Genomic DNA, 21,411 nt, shown 5'->3' on the forward strand with positions numbered 1-21,411 from the left:
TCTCCAACCACCGCTCTGTCTCTCCGCCGACTTGTGAGTGGCATCCATTCCAACCAATAAAAAATGAAAGTGAGGCTGTGAAGACTACACTCTTCCCCTTTCTCCTCAACTCGTTCAGCAAATGGTAGAAAAGGTTGAGCAGCTGATACGAACCACCAATCCGTAAGGGCGGAAGAGGGGCGAGGAGAAAAGTGATGGGAGGGGGTGACGTGGCGGTGACGGAGGCATAAACTAAAATGAGTGGCAGAAATACTAGCCATTCGACAATCACACTGGCTGGGTAGTCTGCATTCTCGAGTCCTCCCTGAGCGCCGGAGACTTCGGGAAAGCACCAATGAGCTTTTCATGAGTCTGATTGGCCTTCACCTGCACCAATCAACGGCGTGCCTGGCGGAAGCGTCCCACCACGGGCTCTCACTGGGCGCTGGTGGAATGACAGGCCCAAGAGAACTGCCAATGTGCGAGGGGTCTTCCGCAAGTGACACTCAGCGTCACCAATCGACTTCGTCCTTCCCGGCGGCAGAGCCCTCCTCCCCGCGGCCGGCCTGGCTGGGCGGGGACGCTGCGCGGCGGCGGCTGATGTGCTAGCCCAGTGGGGCCCTCCGAGAGGCGACGGCGGCTCTCGTAGGCCGTTCCGGTCCTGTATCTCCGGGCGGCGGCGGCTCATGGCGGCGACGGAGCTGAGAGGAGTAGTGGGCCCGGGCCCGGCAGCCATTGCGGCCCCGGGCGGCGGCGGCGGCGGCGCCGGTCCCCCCATGGTGGGAGGAGGCGGCGCCGGCGGCCGCGGAGAATCGGGGCCGGGCTCCGGGATCGCCCCGGGCACGGTGGCCGCGGTGGCTGCGGGCGGCCCGGGCCCCGGGGCCGGGGGAGTGGCGGCGGCGGGCCCGGCTCCTGCGCCGCCTGCGGGGGGCTCGGGCGCTGGGGGTTCGGGCTCGGCTCGCGAGGGCTGGCTCTTCAAATGGACCAATTATATCAAAGGCTACCAGCGGCGATGGTTCGTGCTGAGCAACGGGCTCCTGAGCTACTACAGGTAACTGCTTCCGGGGCGCCGTCCCCCACTGCAGCCCACAGCCCCCGTGCCGTCACCCTCTCCAGCCCGCGCAGCAGCCAAGGTCGCCCCAGGCCCCTTTTCGTCACTTGCGCGCGTTGACAGCCTGCGACACGAGTCCACCATCACGAAAGTGAACGCCCCAGGACTTACCGCTCCACCTGGGTGACCCACCCTTGGTGCCATACCTTCCCCTCGGTCCCTGGCCCTTCCAGTTGTTCGGAGAGCATCTACTCTTCCATTGTGTTTCCAGCAGCGCATCGGTGCAATGATTAATTCTGCAAGAAAGGCGCTGTTGGAGGTGTTTAAGGGACACATATGGGAGGGCAAAGTCCAGGCACCGCTCCCAAGGAACTTACTGTAAAAAGTCCCAAGGCTTAGCTCTCTGTGCCGAGTCTCCAGAATTCAAGGTTATTAGCAGCCCTTGATGTACCCGCCTTTGCTCTCTCCACATTCAGGCACAAGGACTCCACGCGTAGGGTGGCCCCGGTATCTGTCCCCTCTCTTTATCTCTCCAAGATTTGCCTAGGCTTTCGCCTTCTGGACAGACCAGAATGGAGAAGTGCACTCCAGTGTTTCTTTTTGCCTGCCCCACCTCCTCCCATGGGAATCATTAAGTGTTCCATCCAGTATTTCTGGGATCTCTCTGGTCAGTGAGGTTTAAGTTTCATTAAGAGAAGAGTCCATGTCTTTTGTATGACTACTTCTGTTCAAAAATGCTTGTTTTGGGATGTTTAATACACGTTTACGGTGACCCACAATCTTCCCACAACATAACATGCTTTTGGCTACTCATGTTACTATAGATAGAGAGGTTAGGACACTGGATTTGGAGACAGGACATAAACATTTCCTGAGTGCTGGACAGTTTGGATAGGTGTTTAACATACAGTATTCTTTGACTCCCCAAAACAATCTGGAAGGTAGGAGATATTCCCATCTTACCAATGAGGAAACGGAGACTTAGCTTGGGCAAGTTTCCCAAGGTCTTTAGTCAGGATTTGAAACTAATTCTTTTAACACGAACACAACCTAAAAGCCAGGTTAGTGTTACATGGATCAGTCAGATATAGAGATAACTACTTATCCATAGCTAGTACATTTATAGATCATGATACTATGTATATTTTATACGAAATGTATAGAAGTTCCCTTTAAGGGAGATTTTGCTTAATATAATGGCATTTCTAAGTGAAATCTTTTTATAAAGACCATTCTATTTGGGCCCCAAAACAGTGTTGTTAAGAACGGCTCACTCTCTATTTCTTTTCCTCTGCCAGTAGTCACTTTGCCACCAGGAGGGTTTGGGTGAACGACTTTTCCAACAACTCCACTGTATTGGCTCTTAAAGAATTTTGAGAGCAAATTGAAGATGGGAGTGGAGGTTGTTGAAGTAGGAACACATGCTTATCTGGTCTCTAACACAGTGGAAAATACCTTAGCACATCCTCACTGCTGAAGCCACCTTAATTGTGAACACTTGTGTATTTCGTTTCTTTCTTTTTTTTTTTTTTTACCATCTTTATTGGAGTATAATTGCTTTACAGTGTTGTGTTAGTTTCTGCTGTATAACAAAGTGAATCAGCTATACGTATACATATATCCCCATATCCCCTCCCTCTTGCATCTCCCTCCCACCCCTCTAGGTGGTCACAAAGCACCGAGCTGATCTCCCTGGGCTATGCAGCTGCTTCTCACTAGCTATCTGTTTTACACTTGGTAGTGTATATATGTCCATGCCACTCTCTCACTTCGTCCCAGCTTACCCTTCCCCCTCCGCGTGTCAAGTCCATTCTCCATGTCTGCGTCTTTACTCCTGTCCTCCCCCTAAGTTCATCAGAACAATTTTTTTTAAGATTCCATATATATGTGTTGGCACAGGGTATTTGTTTTTCCCTTTCTTACTTCACTCTGTATGACAGTCTCTAGGTCCATCCACCTCACTACAAATAATTCAATTTCGTTTCTTTTTATAGCTAATATTCCATTGTATATATGTGCCACATCTTCTTTATCCATTTATCTGTCGATGGACACTTAGGTTGCTTCCATGTCCTGGCTATTGTAAATAGTGCTGCAGTGAACATTGTGGTACATGACTCTTTTTGAGTTATGGTTTTCTCAGGGTATATGCGCAGTAGTGGGATTGCTGGGTCGTATGGTAGTTCTATTATTAGTGTTTTAAGGAACCACCATACCGTTCTCCATAGTGGCTGTATCAATTTACATTCCCACCAACAGTGCAAGAGGGTTCCCTTTTCTCCACACCCCCTCCAGCATTTATTGTTTGTAGATTTTTTGATGATGGCCATTCCGACCGGTATGAGGTGATACCTCATTGTGGGTTTTTTTTTTTTTTTTTTTTTGCAGTACGCGGGCCTCTCACTGTTGTGGCCTCTCCCGTTGCGGGATGCTCAGGCTCAGCGGCCATGGCTCACAGGCCCAGCCGCTCCGTGGCATGTGGGATCTTCCCGGAACAGGGCATGAACCCATGTCCCCTGCATCGGCAGGCGGACTCTCAACCACTGCACCACCAGGGAAGCCCCCTCATTGTGGTTTTGATTTGCATTTCTCTAATGATTAGTGATGTTGAGCATCCTTTCATGTGTTTGTTGGCCATCTGTATGTCTTCTTTGGAGAAATGTCTGTTTAGGTCTTCTGCCCATTTTTGGATTGCATTGTTTGTTTATTTGATATTGAGCTGCATGAGTTGCTTGTATATTTTGGAGATTAATCCTTCGTCAGTTGCTTCATTTGCAAATATTTTCTCCCATTCTGAGGGTTGTTTTTTCGCCTTGTTTATGGTTTCCTTTGCTGTGCAAAAGCTTTTAAGTTTCATTAGGTCCCATTTGTTTATTTTTGTTTTTATTTCCATTTCTCTAAGAGGTGGGTCAAAAAGGATCTTGTTGTGATGTATGTCATAGAGTGTTCTGCCTGTGTTTTCCTGTCAGAGTTTTATAGTGTCTGGCCTTACATTTAGGTCTTTAATCCATTTTGAGTTTATTTTTGTGTATGGTGTTAGGAAGTGTTCTAATTTCATTCTTTTACATGTAGCTGTCCAGTTTTCCCAGCACCACTTATTGAAGAGGCTGTCCTTTCTCCATTGTATATTCTTGTCTCCTTTATCAAAGATAGGTTACCATATGTGTGTGGATTTATCTCTGGGCTTTCGATCCTGTTCCATTGATCTGTATTTCTGTTTTTGTGCCAGTACCATACTGTCTTTATCACTGTAGCTCCATAGTATAGTCTGAAGTCAGGGAGCCTGATTCCTCCAGGTCCGTTTTTCTTTCTCAGGATTGCTTTGGCTTATGTATATCGTTTGTATTATTGTATTCAGAGTTGATTTTCATTTTTTTTTTTTTTTAAAGAAGCTGGATTCATTATTTATTTATTTATTTATTTATTTATTTAGATGTTGGGGGTAGGGGTTTATTAACTTATTTATTTATTTTGGCTGTGTTGGGTCTTCGTTTCTGCGCGAGGGCTTTCTCCAGTTGTGGCAAGCGGGGGCCACTCTTCATCGCGGTGCGCGGGCCTCTCACTATCGCGGCCTCTCTTATTGTGGGGCACAGGCTCCAGACGCGCAGGCTCAGTAGTTGTGGCTCATGGGCCTCGTTGCTCCGCATGTGGGATCCTCCCAGACCAGGGCTCGAACCCGTGTCCCCTGCATCAGCAGGCAGATTCTCAACCACTGCGCCACCAGGGAAGCCCTGATTTTCATTTTAACCCTTTCTAATTACTCATCCAGGACTATCAGTTTAAGGTTAAATCACAAATCTAAAATTTTAGTCTGCTCCAAAGTTTTTCCCCTACTCAGGTTCATGTTTTCCTGTTACACTGGCTACCATTCTAATGTTCAGTTGATTCATGTCCTAACTTGGCTTGTAAGTCACTGTTAACACTGATTCCCCATTTTCAAAAGTTGTGTATCAGCTGAGGGCCTTAATGTGTGGTCATTTTTCCTCATCCAAGTTCCTAATCAGATCTACTTTCTAGCCCAGTTGAGTCTTTGATCAGTACCAGTCTTGATCAGTATTGATCTTGGTTGGACAGTAATAACCTATATGTTGCTATCTTTTAAGTACTTGTAACCACTTTTCACTTCTCTCTTACAGTAGCTAGTGGTACCTGTCTGACTACAGCTAAAACTACTTCCAAAACATATCAAACCACATATTGGGAAATATACCACGGGCCTGTCCTTGCCAGCTAAAGTGGTTCCACCCACACACCAACCAAGCAACAGGATCCAAAGTTATCAAATCTACGCACTACCCTCAAAATCACATTGAAGTACTTCCTATCAACGAATTGGTGGTTTATTCTTTCGAACAGGTTCTTTGGGTCCCCATCTCCTTATTTAGCCAACTCGTCTTTCCTCCTGCTTTTCATGCCTCCAAAACCAATCGTATCTTGTATATGCCTTTTACAAAATACTGTTTTCTTTTTTGCTGAGTACTTCCTAGACCCATGCCCTGATGAACTGTCCTAATAGGCTTTGGCAAGCCTTCTTTTTACCTATCCTGTTCTTCCTCACAAAGTTACACAGATGTCCAGTTACTTAAAACCATATGTAGAACCCCAGCTCTCCTAGACACATCATGAAAAGCCCATAGTATTAGTTTTCCTGGCTAGCTTCTAGAGACTGAGTTACTATTTCAGCTGGCCTTTTCAGGGAAGACCTTACTAACCAGAAAATACCACCTAATACTGAGGTGCCTAAAGAACTTATCTTGCACTCTGAAAAGCATGTCTTTCTCGCTTCTGCACTCATCATTTATAAGCATAGGTGTACCTGCTTGAACGCAAGAGCTCTGAAGTTAAGCCCACCCTACTTCCAGAGTTCTTTGGTATTTTAAAAACTGCTACAGACGTTATGTGATTTGAGAAACTTATTTAGTTCATGAAGATGACCCAAGTAGAAGAGATTCCTAGGAAGTGGCTTGTGGAAAATACCAACACGTTGTGAGGAGTGTGGTAGACGGTCCAAGTAACACCTTTGGAGTAGAAAGCAAGGGTGAGCAGGCCTGTCAGCTGCGGGTCTGTAATTCAGCCTGCATTATTCATAATGTAACTGAAGCTTGGGGGCAGGGGAGGGGAGGTAAGAATAGAAAAACCAGGGATTCACGTTACAGTGTGGCAGGTGTGGGCGCGATGGAAATGGCCTGGTTTATTGAGGACCCGTCCCCCCCTCCCCCCCGCCCCGGCCATCCCATACTACTCATTTGTGCATCTGAGGAAGAAAAACCAGTTTCATGGGACAAACCGAACGATAGCAAATCTGTCTTCCTAAACACAGCACACAGACTTTCTCAAAGCCACCAAATCTTAGTTTCCAGAGATGGAGTGTGTGTCATCTCTGGCATGCAGGAATTCTGGACATGCCAGGTATGTTTGGCCGCTTGACACTCGTGAAAGAGAAATGGCTCTGCTTTGCACTGTGGCAGTTGGCAAAGGACTTTGACCTCTTTATGTTCCAAGTTGGTCAGGGAAAAACTGCAGTCTCAACATGCAGGTCCCTGGGCATAATCAGCGGGTGGGGGAAATTAGCACAGTTTGCCCTGTACACTCAATTGTGCTAGCAGCTTGATCTTTTATGCCAGGTCTCTTGTAGCTTGTTGTCACCAACCAGTGCTGTAAAGTTCAAAAGTTAGTCTATTAATAGAACTGTCAGTCAGTAGAAATGGGGAAAATTTTTATACCCAGTCCTCTGAGAACAGATTTGCTGAATCTCTCCTAGCTATTAATAGGATGGCTTAGGAGTTCCCACCAATAGAGGTCAGTGGACCTTAGGAAAGAATATATTCCAGAAAGATTATACCACCTGGTGATTCTTTAATGATTATTCTTTCTTGACTCCCACAGAAGGCTAGTTATTCCTATTTCATATCATTTGAGCTGTAGTCAGTATTTAATACTCTAAACGTCTAAGGGTGCCTTACACTCCTGCAAGATAGTTGTTAAGAGTAGTATGAGAATTTCATTTGGGCTGAGTTATAGTTGGGGGAATGGGTTGTTCAATACATGTAAAATAGAGCTATTCTTTCTCTTAGAGAATACGATGATTTTACAGAATTTTGTTGCATGAGTTTATAAAGCACTATTTCATAATTATATCTTGCTAAGTAAAAGGTAATTCCTGACTGCAAAAGGGCATGAGGGAACTTTCTGGGGTGATGGAAGTGTTCTACGTCTTGCTTGTGGAGGTGGTAGCACAATTGTATACATTTGTCAAAACTCACTAAATTGTACTCTTAAAATTGTTGGGTTAATACCGTATGTAGTTACCCTTCAGTGAAGCCTATTTTTTAAAAGCTAAGGGTGAGAGGGACAGCAGAGCAATAAAATCTTACAGGCTCTGAATGGAAATCCCTACTGATTGTTTTTTGAATTTTAGGGAGCCATTTGAGGGAAATATTAGAACTTGCTAATTCCTAAGACTGCTGTATTTTCGAAAGGCTTAGAGTTATGAAATGGAATGTGGTGAAGGATAAACCACGCATCACCTTTCTACTTAGCTTGTCTTTGGCTCGTTATTGCAGGTCAAAGGCAGAAATGAGACATACCTGCCGTGGTACCATCAACCTCGCCACAGCCAACATCACGGTGGAGGACTCCTGCAACTTCATCATTTCCAATGGGGGTGCTCAGACCTACCATCTGAAGGCGAGCTCAGAAGTAGAGCGGCAGCGCTGGGTCACAGCCCTGGAACTGGCCAAGGCCAAGGCTGTGAAGATGCTGGCAGAATCAGGTAGGGAGCAAAGAATATTGTGTCTGGGGAACATTCTGTGTGCCCCTCTTATGCACAAATCTTATTTTGTCCCTCACTGTCATTGTCATTTAATTATCAGCTACCTCCTGGATGTCTCAGCCTTCTGCTCATCAGGCAGAATTTCTCCTGGAGTGCTGGTTTTCATCTGGGGGCACTTCTGCCCCCAAGGGGACATTTGGCGAAGGCTGAGGAGTGGCGGTGCTGATGGCATCTAGGGAGAGGAGGCCAGGGATGCTGCTAAACCTCCTGCCAATGCACAGGGCAGCCCCACAGCAGAGAGGTAGCCGGCCCAAAATGTCAGAGTTGTTCAGATTGGGAAACTCTGTCTTAGGAGCCTATCGGTTATCCTTTCGGCTCTCAATGCCCACTGACTACCTGAAAATTTTGAGAATTATTTTATTGATAGATCAGTCAGGATTATTACAACTCACACTTCGGATCTGTCCTTACTTTTTTCTCCTGACATCTTCTTACTTAACTCTTTTCTGGTTGAATTGAAACCAACACCCTTCGTAGATTGCCAGAAACATTGTATGTGAAACCCCCTGGCAGTGGGCAAAGAGGCACCTGACGGGTGGTGTTGCTCTTGTATCAGTCTGGGCAGAGGCGTGTACAGCCCTTTGTTCAACCCAGCTTGGTGCCTGGGTTGGTGGCCAGAGCTGTTTCATGCTTGAGGCACATTAAAAAAATAATAATTATATGTGATATTTTCTGTGAAAAATCTTTATTTTGCTACCGTAGTCTCACTAAAAAGAACAATCTAATTATGTTTTGATTTTTCTTAAAGGAAAATGGTAGGATTTCCCCGCAGATGTTGATAGTTTAGTCACACTGAGCTTGTTCACTTAGAGCTGACCAAGATGCCCACCTGCTAACTTTTGTTCATCTCTTGTGTTTCTTATCCCTTGTTCTTTCCCATGCTGTGTTTAATATCTCTTAAGCAATGAAAGGAAAGTTTACTGCTTTGTAAATTTCCGGGTAACAGGTTATATTTTGACTCTGGCCCTGCCTGTTTGCCTAACAGATAGGGCAGGTCCTTCCTTGTTTCTTTTGTTTTGATTTTAGTGCTGATTTTAGCTCCCCCAAAGGAAGTGACATTGCTGGAAAAGAACTTTGCATTTACAAAGTGTTAAGGACAAAACTGATAGCAAGAGGCACAGCACAGCTCTCTACTTGACTTATTGTTTGAAAGTCATTTAAAAGAAGACCTTGCATAGCTTTCAGTGCAGGGGTGGCTTTAGTGTCAGATGAGCTCATCATGAAGTTCCTGAGTTCTCCTTTAGAAAAGATAAGTTAATGAGTCTTTTGATGATGTGGACATGGTTTACAGAGAGCAGCTAGACTGCGGTTCTCAACCCGTGTCATATAGGCCCACTGGTCACCCAACGGATGACAGTGGATTTGCACTAATAATCAGTGTGACTGGATTGGGACCCTCAAGCTAGGGTTAAAAGGCTCAATAATTCATTCCCAGCCCCAAGAGCCATATAGCTTCTCCATCCTGTCCTCTAGGTCACTGGTTCGCAAACCTCAATATGCATCAGAGTTACCCAGACAGCTTATTCAAAATACAGATTCCTGGACCTTGTCTCACACCAGCCAAATCAAGGTTTTTCTGGGGGTGGGGCCAGAGACTGCACCTTTAAGAAGAGCCCCAGGGTTGGGACATGCAGGGATGGAGGAGGGTGGTCAAAAAGTACAAGCTTCCCGGGACTTCTCTGGTGGCGCAGTGGTTAAGAATCCGCCTGCCAATGAAGAAGACATGGGTTCAATCCCTGGTCCGGGAAGATCCCACATGCCGCAGAGCAACTAAGCCTGTGCTCCACAACTACTGAGCCCATGTGCTGCAACTCCTGAAGCCCGCGCGCCTAGAGCCTGTGCTCTGCAACAAGGGAAGCCACCGCAATGAGAAGCCCACGCACCGCAACGAAGAGTAGCCTTCACTTGCCGCAACTAGAGAAAGCCCGTGTGCAGCAACGAAGACCCAACACAGCCAAAAAAAAAAAAAAAAAAAACCAGATTAAAAAAAAACAGATTAAAAAAGAAAGGTACAAGCTTCCAGTTATAAGATAAATAAGTCCTGGGGATGTTAATACAACATGATGACTGTAGTTAACACTGCCGTTCGGTGTATTTGAAAGTTGTTAAGAGAGTAGATCCTAAAAGTCTCATCACGAGGGGAAAATAACCTTCTTTTTGTATCTATATGAGATGATGGAGGTTAACTTATTTTAACCATTTCACAATATATGTAAGGTGTATATGCTGTACACCTTAAACTTGTAGCAGTGCTATTTGTCAATTATATGTCAATAAAACTAGAAGGAAAAAAAAAAGCATGAGCATAAAAAATGCTTATTGTTGTCTGCCCCAGGAAAAAAAAAGTAGTAGTACCCCAGGTGTTTGTGACACAGGTGGGCTGTGGACCACCTGTAGGCGAATCATCTGGCAATGGTGAGCTCTCAGTCGGTCAGAACGCACAGCCTGAGGAGTGTCGGTTTGGTTGTGGGCAGAGTGGGTAGGGTTCCGACTCTCAGCCCTGGGCTTGGAGTCCTATCACTCACCTTTCCGCCCGTACAGATGAGTCAGGAGATGAAGAGTCCGTCTCACAAACCGACAAGACCGAGCTGCAGAACACCCTGCGGACCCTGTCCAGCAAAGTGGAGGACCTGAGCACGTGCAACGACCTGATCGCCAAGCACGGCACGGCACTGCAGCGCTCGCTCAGCGAGCTGGAGTCCCTGCGGCTGCCGGCCGAGAGCAACGAGAAGATCAAACAGGTCAACGAGCGGGCCACGCTCTTCAGGATAACGTCCAACGCCATGATCAACGTAAGCGCGCACACGTCTGCCTTGACTTTTTGCTTCTTTCCCTCTTTGAAATGTAATTCTCCCCAGATGCTGGAAAATTGTAGTTGGTAGAGCATAGGACGTTAGGTCCTGCTTAATCGGTCAAGGGATTTGAGTTACATTTTTTTTGTTGCATGAAATGGAACAGGGTGCACAGATGGAATGACTTGCCTGCTCTGCTTGAATGGTCAGGAGGACACTGCTCCAGCCCTGCGTCTGCCTCCAGCAGGGCATCTGATGGTGATGTTAGCTGAGTCCCTTCACTTCTCTGGGTTGTGGTTCTATCTATCTATCTATCTGTCTCTCTCTCTCTCTATCTATTTTTCTCTAACTTTATCTATTGGAACTAAAAGGTCTTCATGGGCCCTTTCCACTTCCATGTTCTTTGAGATTTTGGTTGGAGTCTGACCCCTGCTTTGCTAACGCACCCTGGCCTACAGTGTGGTAAGTGGGGGCTGGATTGAGTACTAGTGAGAACCTTGTAGTCCTGGTTAGTCCCATCTTTAGTCTTGGATTTGAGGGGTAATTCTGGGTGATAAAACAAAATATTCAACCTTGGGTACTTTTCTTTTCAAAAGAAGGGGCCAGTGCTTCTGCCTCCTTATGACTCCTGGCTCGGGTGCTGTCGTTGGTTTAGGGAGTACTTTGGCTGCTTGGGTGCAGGGCTCCAGGTAAACCCAACGTGCCACTGACTTTGGTGATGTGTGTACGATACTGGGTGATAGGTATGGAATGAGTGCACTGTTTATAAACAGCGCTCTTTTTCCTCTGCTGGTGACTGATCCTCACCCGGCAGGTTATTTTAGTCAGCTTCCACATAGGAACACGAGAGGATACTTCATAAGGCACGTGAGAACACTGCTCTGTGAGAAAGGGCTTATGCAGGTGGTTGTTTTGTTTTTATTTTTGTTTTCCTAGCTAATTAAATGGGATGAACTTACTTCACTAGGGTCAGATTTTTCCTTGTTTGAGGAGTGATAACAAGGCATCTGCTTAGAGCTAGTTGTGTTCACGTGGCTTTTAGAGGTCGAAGGTCTTTTCCTATGACCAAGGGAAAATTTGGTTTTTCGCATTTAAAACCCCTTTGTTTCTTAATAGAAAGTTGTAGTAACTTTTACTTTCGTGTCATTTTCTGAAGCATTGAACACTCTCTTCAGTGCTCCGACTCTCACAAAGTAGAGGAGAGAAATTATTTTGTCCCCTTAAGGACTGCAGGCAGATCGGTGTCTCCCAGCACCATTCTGCAGACCAGCCCTGGCGCTTGTGTTTCTGATGTTTGGTCGTGTGCTCTCTTTCCAAACTCTCGTACTTCTTGGTGCCTGTGTGCCTGTTTTTCTGGTCCTCCTGTGATCAGGAAAACCTCATAAATCATACAGGTCATTTAATCAATAGTAAATAAACATACTTTTGAAATAGAACAGCTCAGGACACAACCATCTGTTACCTTTTATCCATGTCAGGTGAACACCCTGCTCCATGACAATTTTTTTCCTACTCTGATAGGAAAAATTTGCTAAATAAAACACCTCTTGATTTAAAAATGTCTCATAAAACTGGAACTTTATTTTGGACTTTTCTCTTGAAAATATGCTTATCTTTGTTCCTGGTGACAGTTCTTTTTCCCTGAGTTCTAGGTATCCAGAGTTTGTATCCGTTCTCATTCTGTTCTCCCTGGGTGCACCGTCTTTGCCCCTTTTATAGCCAGTTACTGCAGGAAATGCATTTTTTATTAGCCCTGTGTTGTTGCCTTTGTACCTTTTAGGGGATGATGGCAAGGCCTTAAAACTGACCTGCTAACACATCACATCTCTAAACAGGCAGTGTTATAGCAAAGGAGGAATGCACTCATTTCACTCAGTTGCTTGCTTGCTTAGGATATAGCTTTTCTTATTATCAGAGTGAGTCTAAGCAGGGGAGTGCATTTGACACTGTTAGTGTATGCATTTGCTAATGCAGTGAACACCTATTGAGCACCTTCTGTGTACTAGGCACTGTGCTGGGGATATAAAACTAATGTGGCTGTGGTCCCTGCCCTCAGGGAGATCACTGTCCAGTGAGGGGCCAGAGAAGGGAACAGATCATTATGGAGTGTGCTGCGTGCCAGGAGAGATGTGAGCACAGGCTGCTGTGCTGTAGTACCGTGCGAGTGTCTAGCTCAGACCAGGAGGATCTGAGAAGGTAACCCCTCAGATAAATTCTGAAAGACCCGAGAGAGTCTTCTTACGAAAAACAGGCAACAGAGAGTTTGGGGTCCTGAAGCCCAACTGCCCCAGTTAACCATCTCTGTAACCTGGGGCCCCCTAGTCCCTCGGTGACCCCAGTTCCTTTTCTGTAAATGGTGATGATCCTAGTAGCTGCTCTCAGGGTGTGGAGAGGCTTTTATTAGATAATGGATGTCGAGTGTTCAGTAAAGTGCCTGGCGTATAATCTTCTCTCACTCACTTTGAGTTATGGCCCCTGTTCTTCAAAGGAAGGGAAGGAAGAGAGTTGATCCAGGTGTGGTGTGTGTGGATCCCTCCCTCTCTCCCAAAGTCTGGGAACCACTTGCAGTTGACTGTTAGACAAGCAAGGAAGTAGCTAGAGATCAGGCCGAAGAGGAGTTAAGTATGGGGGGTCGGGGGCTGTGTGCAGATCCTACTAAATGGGCTTGGTAGTGGTGGATTAGAAGAGGCTAAGACCGACTTTGATGCAGGCGTAACTCTTAACAGATAACACCTTGTTGAATGATTACTGTGAGCCTGGTCTGAGTGCTTTACATGTTAAGCAACAACTTTTAAGATAGCTGCTGTTGTCATTCTTTGTTTACAGATGAGAAAGTTGAGGCACCAGGAGGTTAAGTAACTTGCTAAAAATTCCGTAGTTAGATAGTAGGACGGAGCTGTGACAAGTCCAGAGTATGTCCTCTGTACTGCTTCTGAGTGTGGAGGAACGAAAGAAATGTACAGAGTCCAGAAATATCGAAGGAAAATCAGTAGGATTTGATCATTGGATGTGGGGAGGGAAGAAAACTAAGAATCAAGGATGCCTCTTAGTTTTCTGGCTTGGGCAGGTGGAAGGGCCCTGGAACTGTTCTTGGGATGGAGATGCAGAGTCAGAAAGGGAACATGGTGAGTTCAATATGGGACCCACTGATTCTGAGATTACTTTGAGCCATTGAGTGGGCAACTGGATAGTCTGGTCTGCGGCTCCCTGAGCGTAGAGCTAGAATTACTGATTTAGTAGGCATCAGCCCACAGGCAAAGGTTGAAACCATGGGAGTAGATGTTCTATTTACCTTTTAGTTTCTCTTTAACAGGGTATAGACTTTTAAGCTTACATGGCTCCCTTCCTTCCTTTATTTATTAAGCAAACTGTATCAGGTTCCCACTATGTACAAAGCAGCTAAGTGAGGAGCTGGAGATAAATATATGAATAAGCTGTAAATGGTGTCTTCAAGTGGCTCATAATCCATCTGGAGAGAAAGTCACGATACTGCTGTGGATGGTGTAAAATAGAAATATGTGCAAAGTGCTGTGGAAAGTAGAGGAGAGACTGGCTACTTATGAGATGGGGGTTGGGCGGGGAGTGTCACAGAAGAGGTAACATTTGCCATAGATCTTAAAGAATGAAGAGGACTTGGCCAAGCAGAGAAAGGGGGTAGGAAGGCATTCTAGGCCAAGCAAATAGCACGTGCTCCGGTGGGCAGGCCTGAAAGAAATCTGCATGTCTGAGAAAGGGCGAGCAGTTCGGGGTGGCTCCATGGCAGGGTGCAGGGGTGGGTCCAGCTGCCTGGACAGGAGGATACAAGGGCCATTTATGTCCATAACCAGTAGTTAGGACTTGGTCCTAATGTCGATGGGGAGCCAGTGAAGGGACTAATATGGTCAGGTTTGTGTTTTGTCTCTAGACTCTTCTTCGATTCCTCAGGTAGGCTTCTGATTTTTAAGATCAGTTTTTATCTTAGTGACCAAAATAAAAACCAATTAAATTTCCCTATATTTGGTTTAATTCACTGCAGACTCTCTGTTCTCAGTGTCTGAATTCCTCAGTTTTAGGTGACTTGAGTTTAGTTGAGAATGTATTGAAAGCAATAGATGCTTATCCCATGCTTTTCCTCACCTTTTAGTCAATAGGTTTCTTCTTTGGAGCAGTTCACATAGCTGCCCTTTGTGATGTTGCACAAATACTTTGTCTAGGTCTGTTGCTCACTTGGCATTTGTTTGGTCCTCATGACCAGGAAAATATGAAGGAACTGTGACAACCACATTCAATTTTTTTTTTCTGGAGTTGACCTTGATTGTGTCATGGAACTGGCTGTCCCTGATACTGTGGAATAACAGGGGGGGCCTTTCATTGTCATTTGCTAGTTCAAGTTCCCAGAATAAGGTTACTTACTGGGCTTACGGAGGCCTGAGGGGAATCTCTGACTAGCTGAGTTGAGGTGACCTATATCGACTCTTTCTCCACACAGGCCTGCAGAGATTTTCTTGTGTTAGCCCAGACCCACAGTAAAAAGTGGCAGAAGTCCCTGCAGTACGAAAGGGACCAGCGTATCCGCCTGGAAGAGACCCTGGAGCAGCTGGCAAAGCAGCACAATCACCTGGAGAGAGCCTTCCGAGGAGCCACGGTGCTGCCGGCAAACGCTCCTGGCGGCACTGCTTCTGGCAAAGGTGAGCTGCTGGCTTGGCGCTTGGACGGCCTGTTCTGATCCCAGCCACATGCTTTTCTGCAGCTGATAGAGAGAGCCTCAGATTCTCCAGAATCAGCGACTCATGTGAGATGGAATTCGAGCCCTTTATTCCTCTGACTTCCCCATTGCTTTCTACCGTTTGTTACTATGTTTGTGGTTAATATTTGAAAGCTCCAGCTGTGCCAGGTTTTGATAAATGCAGCCAAAGGGAACAAATGCAGCTTTCCTCCTTGTAGGTCAGTGCTGCTCAGGCAAAGGAGACGTGAGTGATGAGGATGACGAGAATGAGTTCTTTGACGCTCCTGAGATCATCACCATGCCTGAAAATTTGGGCCACAAGTGAGTCATTCTTGATTCCCACCCCCCGCAAAATGAGCATATCTGGCCATGGAAAGGTTAGAAATGTTTCAGTGGGAGTGTCATAGTTGTTTACTAAGATATGGACTCTTTTCCTTACATAAGTGGAAGACTGTCAGCTTTTTTACATGAACAAGTTCTCCAGAGATGTCTATTCATACGTACTGTTTTCTTTTTTTTTTTTTTGCGGTACGTGGCCTCTCACTGTTGTGGCCTCTCCCGTTGCGGAGCACAGGCTCCGGACGCGCAGACTCAGCGGCCATGGCTCATGGGCCTAACTGCTCCACAGCATGTGGGATCTTCCCAGACCAGGGCTCGAACCCGTGTCCCCTGCATCGGCAGGCGGACTCCCAACCACTGCACCACCAGGGAAGCCCCATACGTACTGTTTTCTAAGTGTCGTCGTTTGATCACTCATCAATAAGTTTGTGCCGTGTCCTTAGCATTCTGCTTTGTAAAGACATGGTGAGGACCAAACTCTAGTTCTGATCTTTGTGCTAATTCTCATACGCTTCCCGTCTGTGTAGACGTACTGGCAGCAACATCAGCGGAGCCAGCAGTGACATCAGCCTTGATGAACAGGTAACTCTTATTTGGAAATTACCAAGACTGAGGGACTAAGGTGTCATTCCCAAGGATTTGCTTATAAAGTACTAAGAGAAATAGAAAGTACTGATTTTCTTTCTTTCTTTTTTTTTTTTTAGCATGGGGGAAGGGAAGCTTATAAATACTGGGTTTTCTGTTCTTTGTGGGTGATTGAATGGCTTTGTTTTTGCGCTTAGTACAAGCATCAGCTGGAAGAGACCAAGAAGGAAAAGAGAACGAGGATACCATACAAGCCAAACTATAGCCTCAATTTGTGGAGCATCATGAAGAACTGCATCGGAAAAGAACTGTCCAAGATCCCCATGCCGGTGAGGGTCTTGCACGACCAGGCTCTGCCCGGAAGGCCTCTCAGGCCCCGGTCAGAAGAGTGCTGCCGGGACAGCCTCCACCCACTCCGGTGGCAGTTTGTGGCATGGTCCTTGTTACCCTTATAGTCATCAACGATCTCGTAAAACTAGCTGCTTTAATTTTCGCTAGGGATCTGATATGTTTCCAAATCACCTAGAATCAGATGCATTTGTTCAGTGACAGTTATTTATGAGCAAATTCCTATGCCAGGTGTGCTGAGGACCTGCAAAGATAAATTCAACATCGTTTCTGTTTTCAAGAAGCATGTAGTTCAAGAAACAGACATGAAAACAGGTAGAAAATATTCCTTTCTATGATGGGAAGTACTGTGCATACAAAGGTTTGGGGAGACAAAAGCAAAACCAATTCATTCCAACCAGGAAGCTGTGGACCATCTCCCTGGTGAAGGAGGTGTTTGGACTGACGTCCCTGCCTCCTGTCATGCCCTCCTCCAATCTGTCCACACTGTTTTAAAAAGGGATCTTTTTAATATTGCAAATGTAGTCATGTCATTCCTTAGCTTAAAATCCCTTACTAGCTCCTTACTTCTTTGAGAGTAGTCCAGATCCCTTAGTGGGCTTGATACTTCCTCCCCAAGGACAAGGCTCCACCCATACACATGCCGCGTTCTGGTCTTTGGGAGTTACCTCCAGGGACTCACCAGCATCTTTTTTTTTCCCCCCTCAGGACATTTGCACACACTGCTCTTTCTGCCCAAACTTTCATCAGCTTCCCACCCACCTATGCCACTTTTCTTTTGTCCTGGCTGATACCCTTTTTTTCAGGATTCGACTGTTGTGTCGTCTCTTTCAACAGACCTTCACCCGTGCATCTGGTCAGGGTGAGCCGTCTCTTCCCTGTGTTCCAACAAGTGCCACTGTTTATTTCTGGGCAGTGGGTTTAACTTGCTGGTTCACTCCCCAAGAGTTTAATGACTGCCTAGCTGCCTGGGGTTGTATCAGTGTATCAGGTATAGGTGCAGTTTAAAGAATCCAAAATATGTTGGTTTAGACCAGGGGTCAGCAAACTGTGGCCCTGGGGCCAAATCTCGCTGCCATCTGTACAGCCTACAAGCTAAGCATAGTTTTTATGTTTTTAAATGGTTGAAAAATATCAAAAGGAGGATAATATTTTGTGATGTGAAAATTATATACAATTTAGATGTTAGTGTCCATGAAGTTTATTGGAACACAGTACATGCTCATTCATTTACAGACTGTCTGTGGCTGCTTTCATCCTAGAACAGCAGTGTTGAGTAGGTGTGACAGAGGCCATATGGCCCGTGAAGCCTAAATATTTACTATCTAACCTTTCACAGAAAAAGCTGGCCAACAAATATTAGCTTAACTCATTATCACGTTAAAGTCCAGAAGTAGGTGGTCCAGGGCTGGTATGATACTCCACACTGTCATGACCAGGCTCCTTTCTGTCCTGTTGTTCTGCTGCCTGTGGCCTCAATTCCTAGCAGCAGGTGTTAAGTGGCTGCTCCAACTCGGGCCATCAGGATCGCATTCCACTCAGCAGGAAGAGGGAAAGAGGAGAAGGGCATGTCCTGCCTTTAAGGGTGCTTCCTGGAAATTTCATGAACCATTTTCCCTTCAATCTCTTTGGCCAGAACTTAGTTATATGGCCTCAGCTAGCTGGAGAGGAGACTAGAAACGAAGACTTCTATTCTTGGTGGCATGACCTAGTTAAAAATTGGGGATTCAACTGCTTGTAGAAGAAGGGAAGAATGGAGAGTGGGGGATAGCTGCAGGCTCTGCCCATAGCCAGTTGCACGGCATACAGACAGCATTCTCCTAGCCTCTTGGGGTTGACGGACCAGTGAGTGGTTTCTGCCTCTCCATAGACTGTTCTTAATGGGCAGAGACTGGTTTTTATATCCTTGATGCTTAGCCAGTGCCTGGCACATACATATCATTCAGCAAATGTTAAAGTAATTAGTTAACTGAGTCTTGGAAAACAAATAGATTTGTATATAAGTGCATAGGATTTCTGTTAGAAAAATGTTGACCTCCAGACAGGAAAAGGCCATGAGTAAGCACACTGGAGAAGCATAAAATAAGTGGTTGACTAGGGGCCTGAAAAGAAGCCCTGCTTCTTTGCCTAGTGCGTTGAAGGAAGTGGTGGAGAGGTAGGCTGGAAAGGCAAGTCATTGCAGCCTCAGCAATGACGTTCCTGCTTAGAGACAGGTTCTGAGTCCAGATGACCTCTCTGTCCCACTTTACCATTAGTTCCTTGTTGACTTGTTACAAGGAATGTGCAGTCCTGTACCTGTTGGCCTGTGGATCTCGTCCTCACCCTCGCCCTGCTCTGTGCTGTGTCACAGGAAAGCTGATCCCTCCAGGCTGTGTTTCTCAGGCTTCTGTGTCTGCTGGCTCTGGCTGGGCTCCACCAGTGCAAGGCACCAGGAGGAGTTTGGAGCGGGAGGAAGGGAGAAACCCCAGGGTACTCCCGCCCCGGCTACATTCTCTCGGGCAGTGCTCTGGCAGCAGCTGTGTGGCTCTAGTTTCCACTGGACAGGCCCCCCTGAGGCTTCAGCTTCTGTGCACGCCTCCGGCCTCTGCGCTGCGGTAATACCACCGCTGCTCTTTGTTCCTCCTGCCTGTCAGCAGTTACGGCTTCCTGCCGCTGCTGACCTCCAGGCTGTCATGTTATGCTGCCCAGCTCTCCATCAGCCATATAACTAACGCCCTGTTTCTTTCCACTGTAATTTCTCAGATTTGTTTGTTTCCCCGTTAGCCCTCTGAGGGATAAAATGACCAGTATAAAAAGCTTGGCACTTTCAGAGAAACTGTGGTTCCTGGAACAGCTGTTGCGGGGCAGGGCTGTGTGTGTGTGATATGCGGTGATGGGCTAAGTAAGGATATACTGATTCTAGGCCCAGGTGGTGCTCATCTGCCCTGTAGCCACCGGCGGAGCACATCACCTGTCCCGTTTTCCTTGAAATGTATGGAAATGTTAACTGCATGTTGCCTGCAGTTCTGCCACGGAGAGATTTTGTTGGCATAGTTAATAAGTACCGTCTTTTAAAAAGACACTTGAGGGGCTTCCCTGGTGGCGCAGTGGTAGAGAGTCCGCCTGCCGATGCAGGGGACACGGGTTCGTACCCCGGTAAGGGAAGATCCCACATGCTGTGGAGCGGCTGGGCCCGTGAGCCATGGCCGCTGAGCCTGCGCGTCCGGAGCCTGTGCTCCACAACGGGAGAGGCCACAACAGTGAGAGGCCCAATTAGCTAAAAAAAATAAAAAGACACTTGAGGATTTGAGTTCTGTCCAGCCGTTTCCCCTCAGTGTGCATTTTTCTTATCATAGTGCTGTTCTCTGTGTGGACAGCATGGCTTTGGAGTGTGGTACACTGGTTTTAGTTGAGGCAGGGTAGATCCTACTTCCCCGTTGGGAAATTTTCACAGAGAAATGCTTAGTATATTTCTCAGAAAAAGCAGGCTCTAGTATATTATTATTTTTTTAATGTATAAATGCATAGAAACAAATATGAAACTATTAATAGTGGTTATCTTTGGGTGATGGTATTTCAAGTAGATGTTTTCCTTTATACTTTGTTTCCAAAGTTTGTTATAGTGGAAATTACAAGATGTTTCATAATTGGGAGGACAGTAAGCATTAAGGTAGTATGTGACTCAGATTGGGGGTAGGAGGTTGGATAAAAATGCAGAAAAAGAAAAAGAGATAGGACTGTAGGAAAGAAAAGTGTTGTTTTTGTTTGTTTTATTAACTGAAATTTTGCTTTAGGTCAGCTTCATTCAATACAAAGGACATTTTTTTCTTCCTTCCTCTCTTCTTTGGACTCAACTCAGGCTACTGATATTCAGGCTTATTTAGCTGTATTGCTGGTTAAATAAGCTTTATGGACTAGCCTGGGAACCTAACCTCTTTTTACAGTAATTTTTTAAAGTAGTAAAGTCATCATAAATTCCAGACAGTCAACTTGGAAGCTAATTCTTTGCGGGATGAGGGGACAATGTCTCTTTTGTTCACTTCTCTATACCCGCTGAGTTGTATAGGGTCTGGCACCCATGAGGGCTCAATAAATATTTGTGGCATGAATGGACATCTTCTGCCCGACAGAGGTCCACAGACACACACTTGCTTCATCCTGTGGCTGAGTGCCCTAAGTTGGCTCTAAAACTTGAAAGGTAGAAGCACTCAGAGCCCTCTCTTAGCCCCCAGCATGCATACTCCAGGTGCAGAAACACAACTGTCCAGCCTCAGAGAAGAAAGCAGAATCCTGGCCTGATGTAGAACTGAACTGAAACTCAGTGATGGTCTAGTCTGGGAGTGGAAGCTAACGACTGTAATGTTTTTTCCACTAGTCAGAACACAACTGCACTTAGAATTTACTACCCTTTCTTTCCTCCCTCACAAGTTTTAAATACCGAACTTCTTCTCTGCGTATACTTGTGCTGAAGTCCATTTCCCCTTTTATTCATTCATTCAATACCTATTTGATGACAGTTTCTCATGGGCCAGGCATCAGTGGCTCCTGGATATGCAGTGGTAAGCAGAAGAGGCACGGTTCCCATCTCACAGTGCTTCCAGCTAGTGAAATAAATGAAAATGGAGATTTCCACCACTCACTGACATGAACAGTTGACCAAGGAGAATGGGCTGCTTTCAGGCTAGATCTTTGGAGTTGCTCCACTGAGCAAAGGCCTCTTCTTTTCCCAGTGATTTGTTTTATCATCTTGACATCTCGATATGTGTCTCCCTCCGACTGCAAAAAGGAAAAAAAAAAAGAA

General features: G+C 46.0%; 1 protein-coding gene and 1 non-coding gene across 2 annotated transcripts in view; both read left to right on the top strand.

Annotated features, from left to right (window-relative positions):
• The first annotated feature begins 526 nt into the window (after positions 1-526).
• The window catches only part of OSBP (oxysterol binding protein), a 34,633-nt gene continuing 13,748 nt past the window's right edge, over positions 527-21,411 (top strand). Inside the window, exons 1-7 of the mRNA XM_060104242.1 lie at positions 527-1,030; positions 7,594-7,802; positions 10,404-10,654; positions 15,123-15,321; positions 15,578-15,680; positions 16,226-16,280; positions 16,481-16,612. Coding sequence (XP_059960225.1) covers positions 666-1,030; positions 7,594-7,802; positions 10,404-10,654; positions 15,123-15,321; positions 15,578-15,680; positions 16,226-16,280; positions 16,481-16,612 — 1,314 coding nt within the window. The 5' untranslated portion in view covers positions 527-665. The remainder of the gene's footprint in view (positions 1,031-7,593; positions 7,803-10,403; positions 10,655-15,122; positions 15,322-15,577; positions 15,681-16,225; positions 16,281-16,480; positions 16,613-21,411) is intronic.
• Positions 8,365-8,506, top strand: LOC132494521 (small nucleolar RNA SNORA48). The gene has a single exon (XR_009533098.1). It is a non-coding gene; the product is annotated as a small nucleolar RNA SNORA48 (small nucleolar RNA).

This window comes from Mesoplodon densirostris, chromosome 7 (assembly GCF_025265405.1).
Source record: "Mesoplodon densirostris isolate mMesDen1 chromosome 7, mMesDen1 primary haplotype, whole genome shotgun sequence".
Lineage (NCBI taxonomy): Eukaryota > Metazoa > Chordata > Mammalia > Artiodactyla > Ziphiidae > Mesoplodon > Mesoplodon densirostris.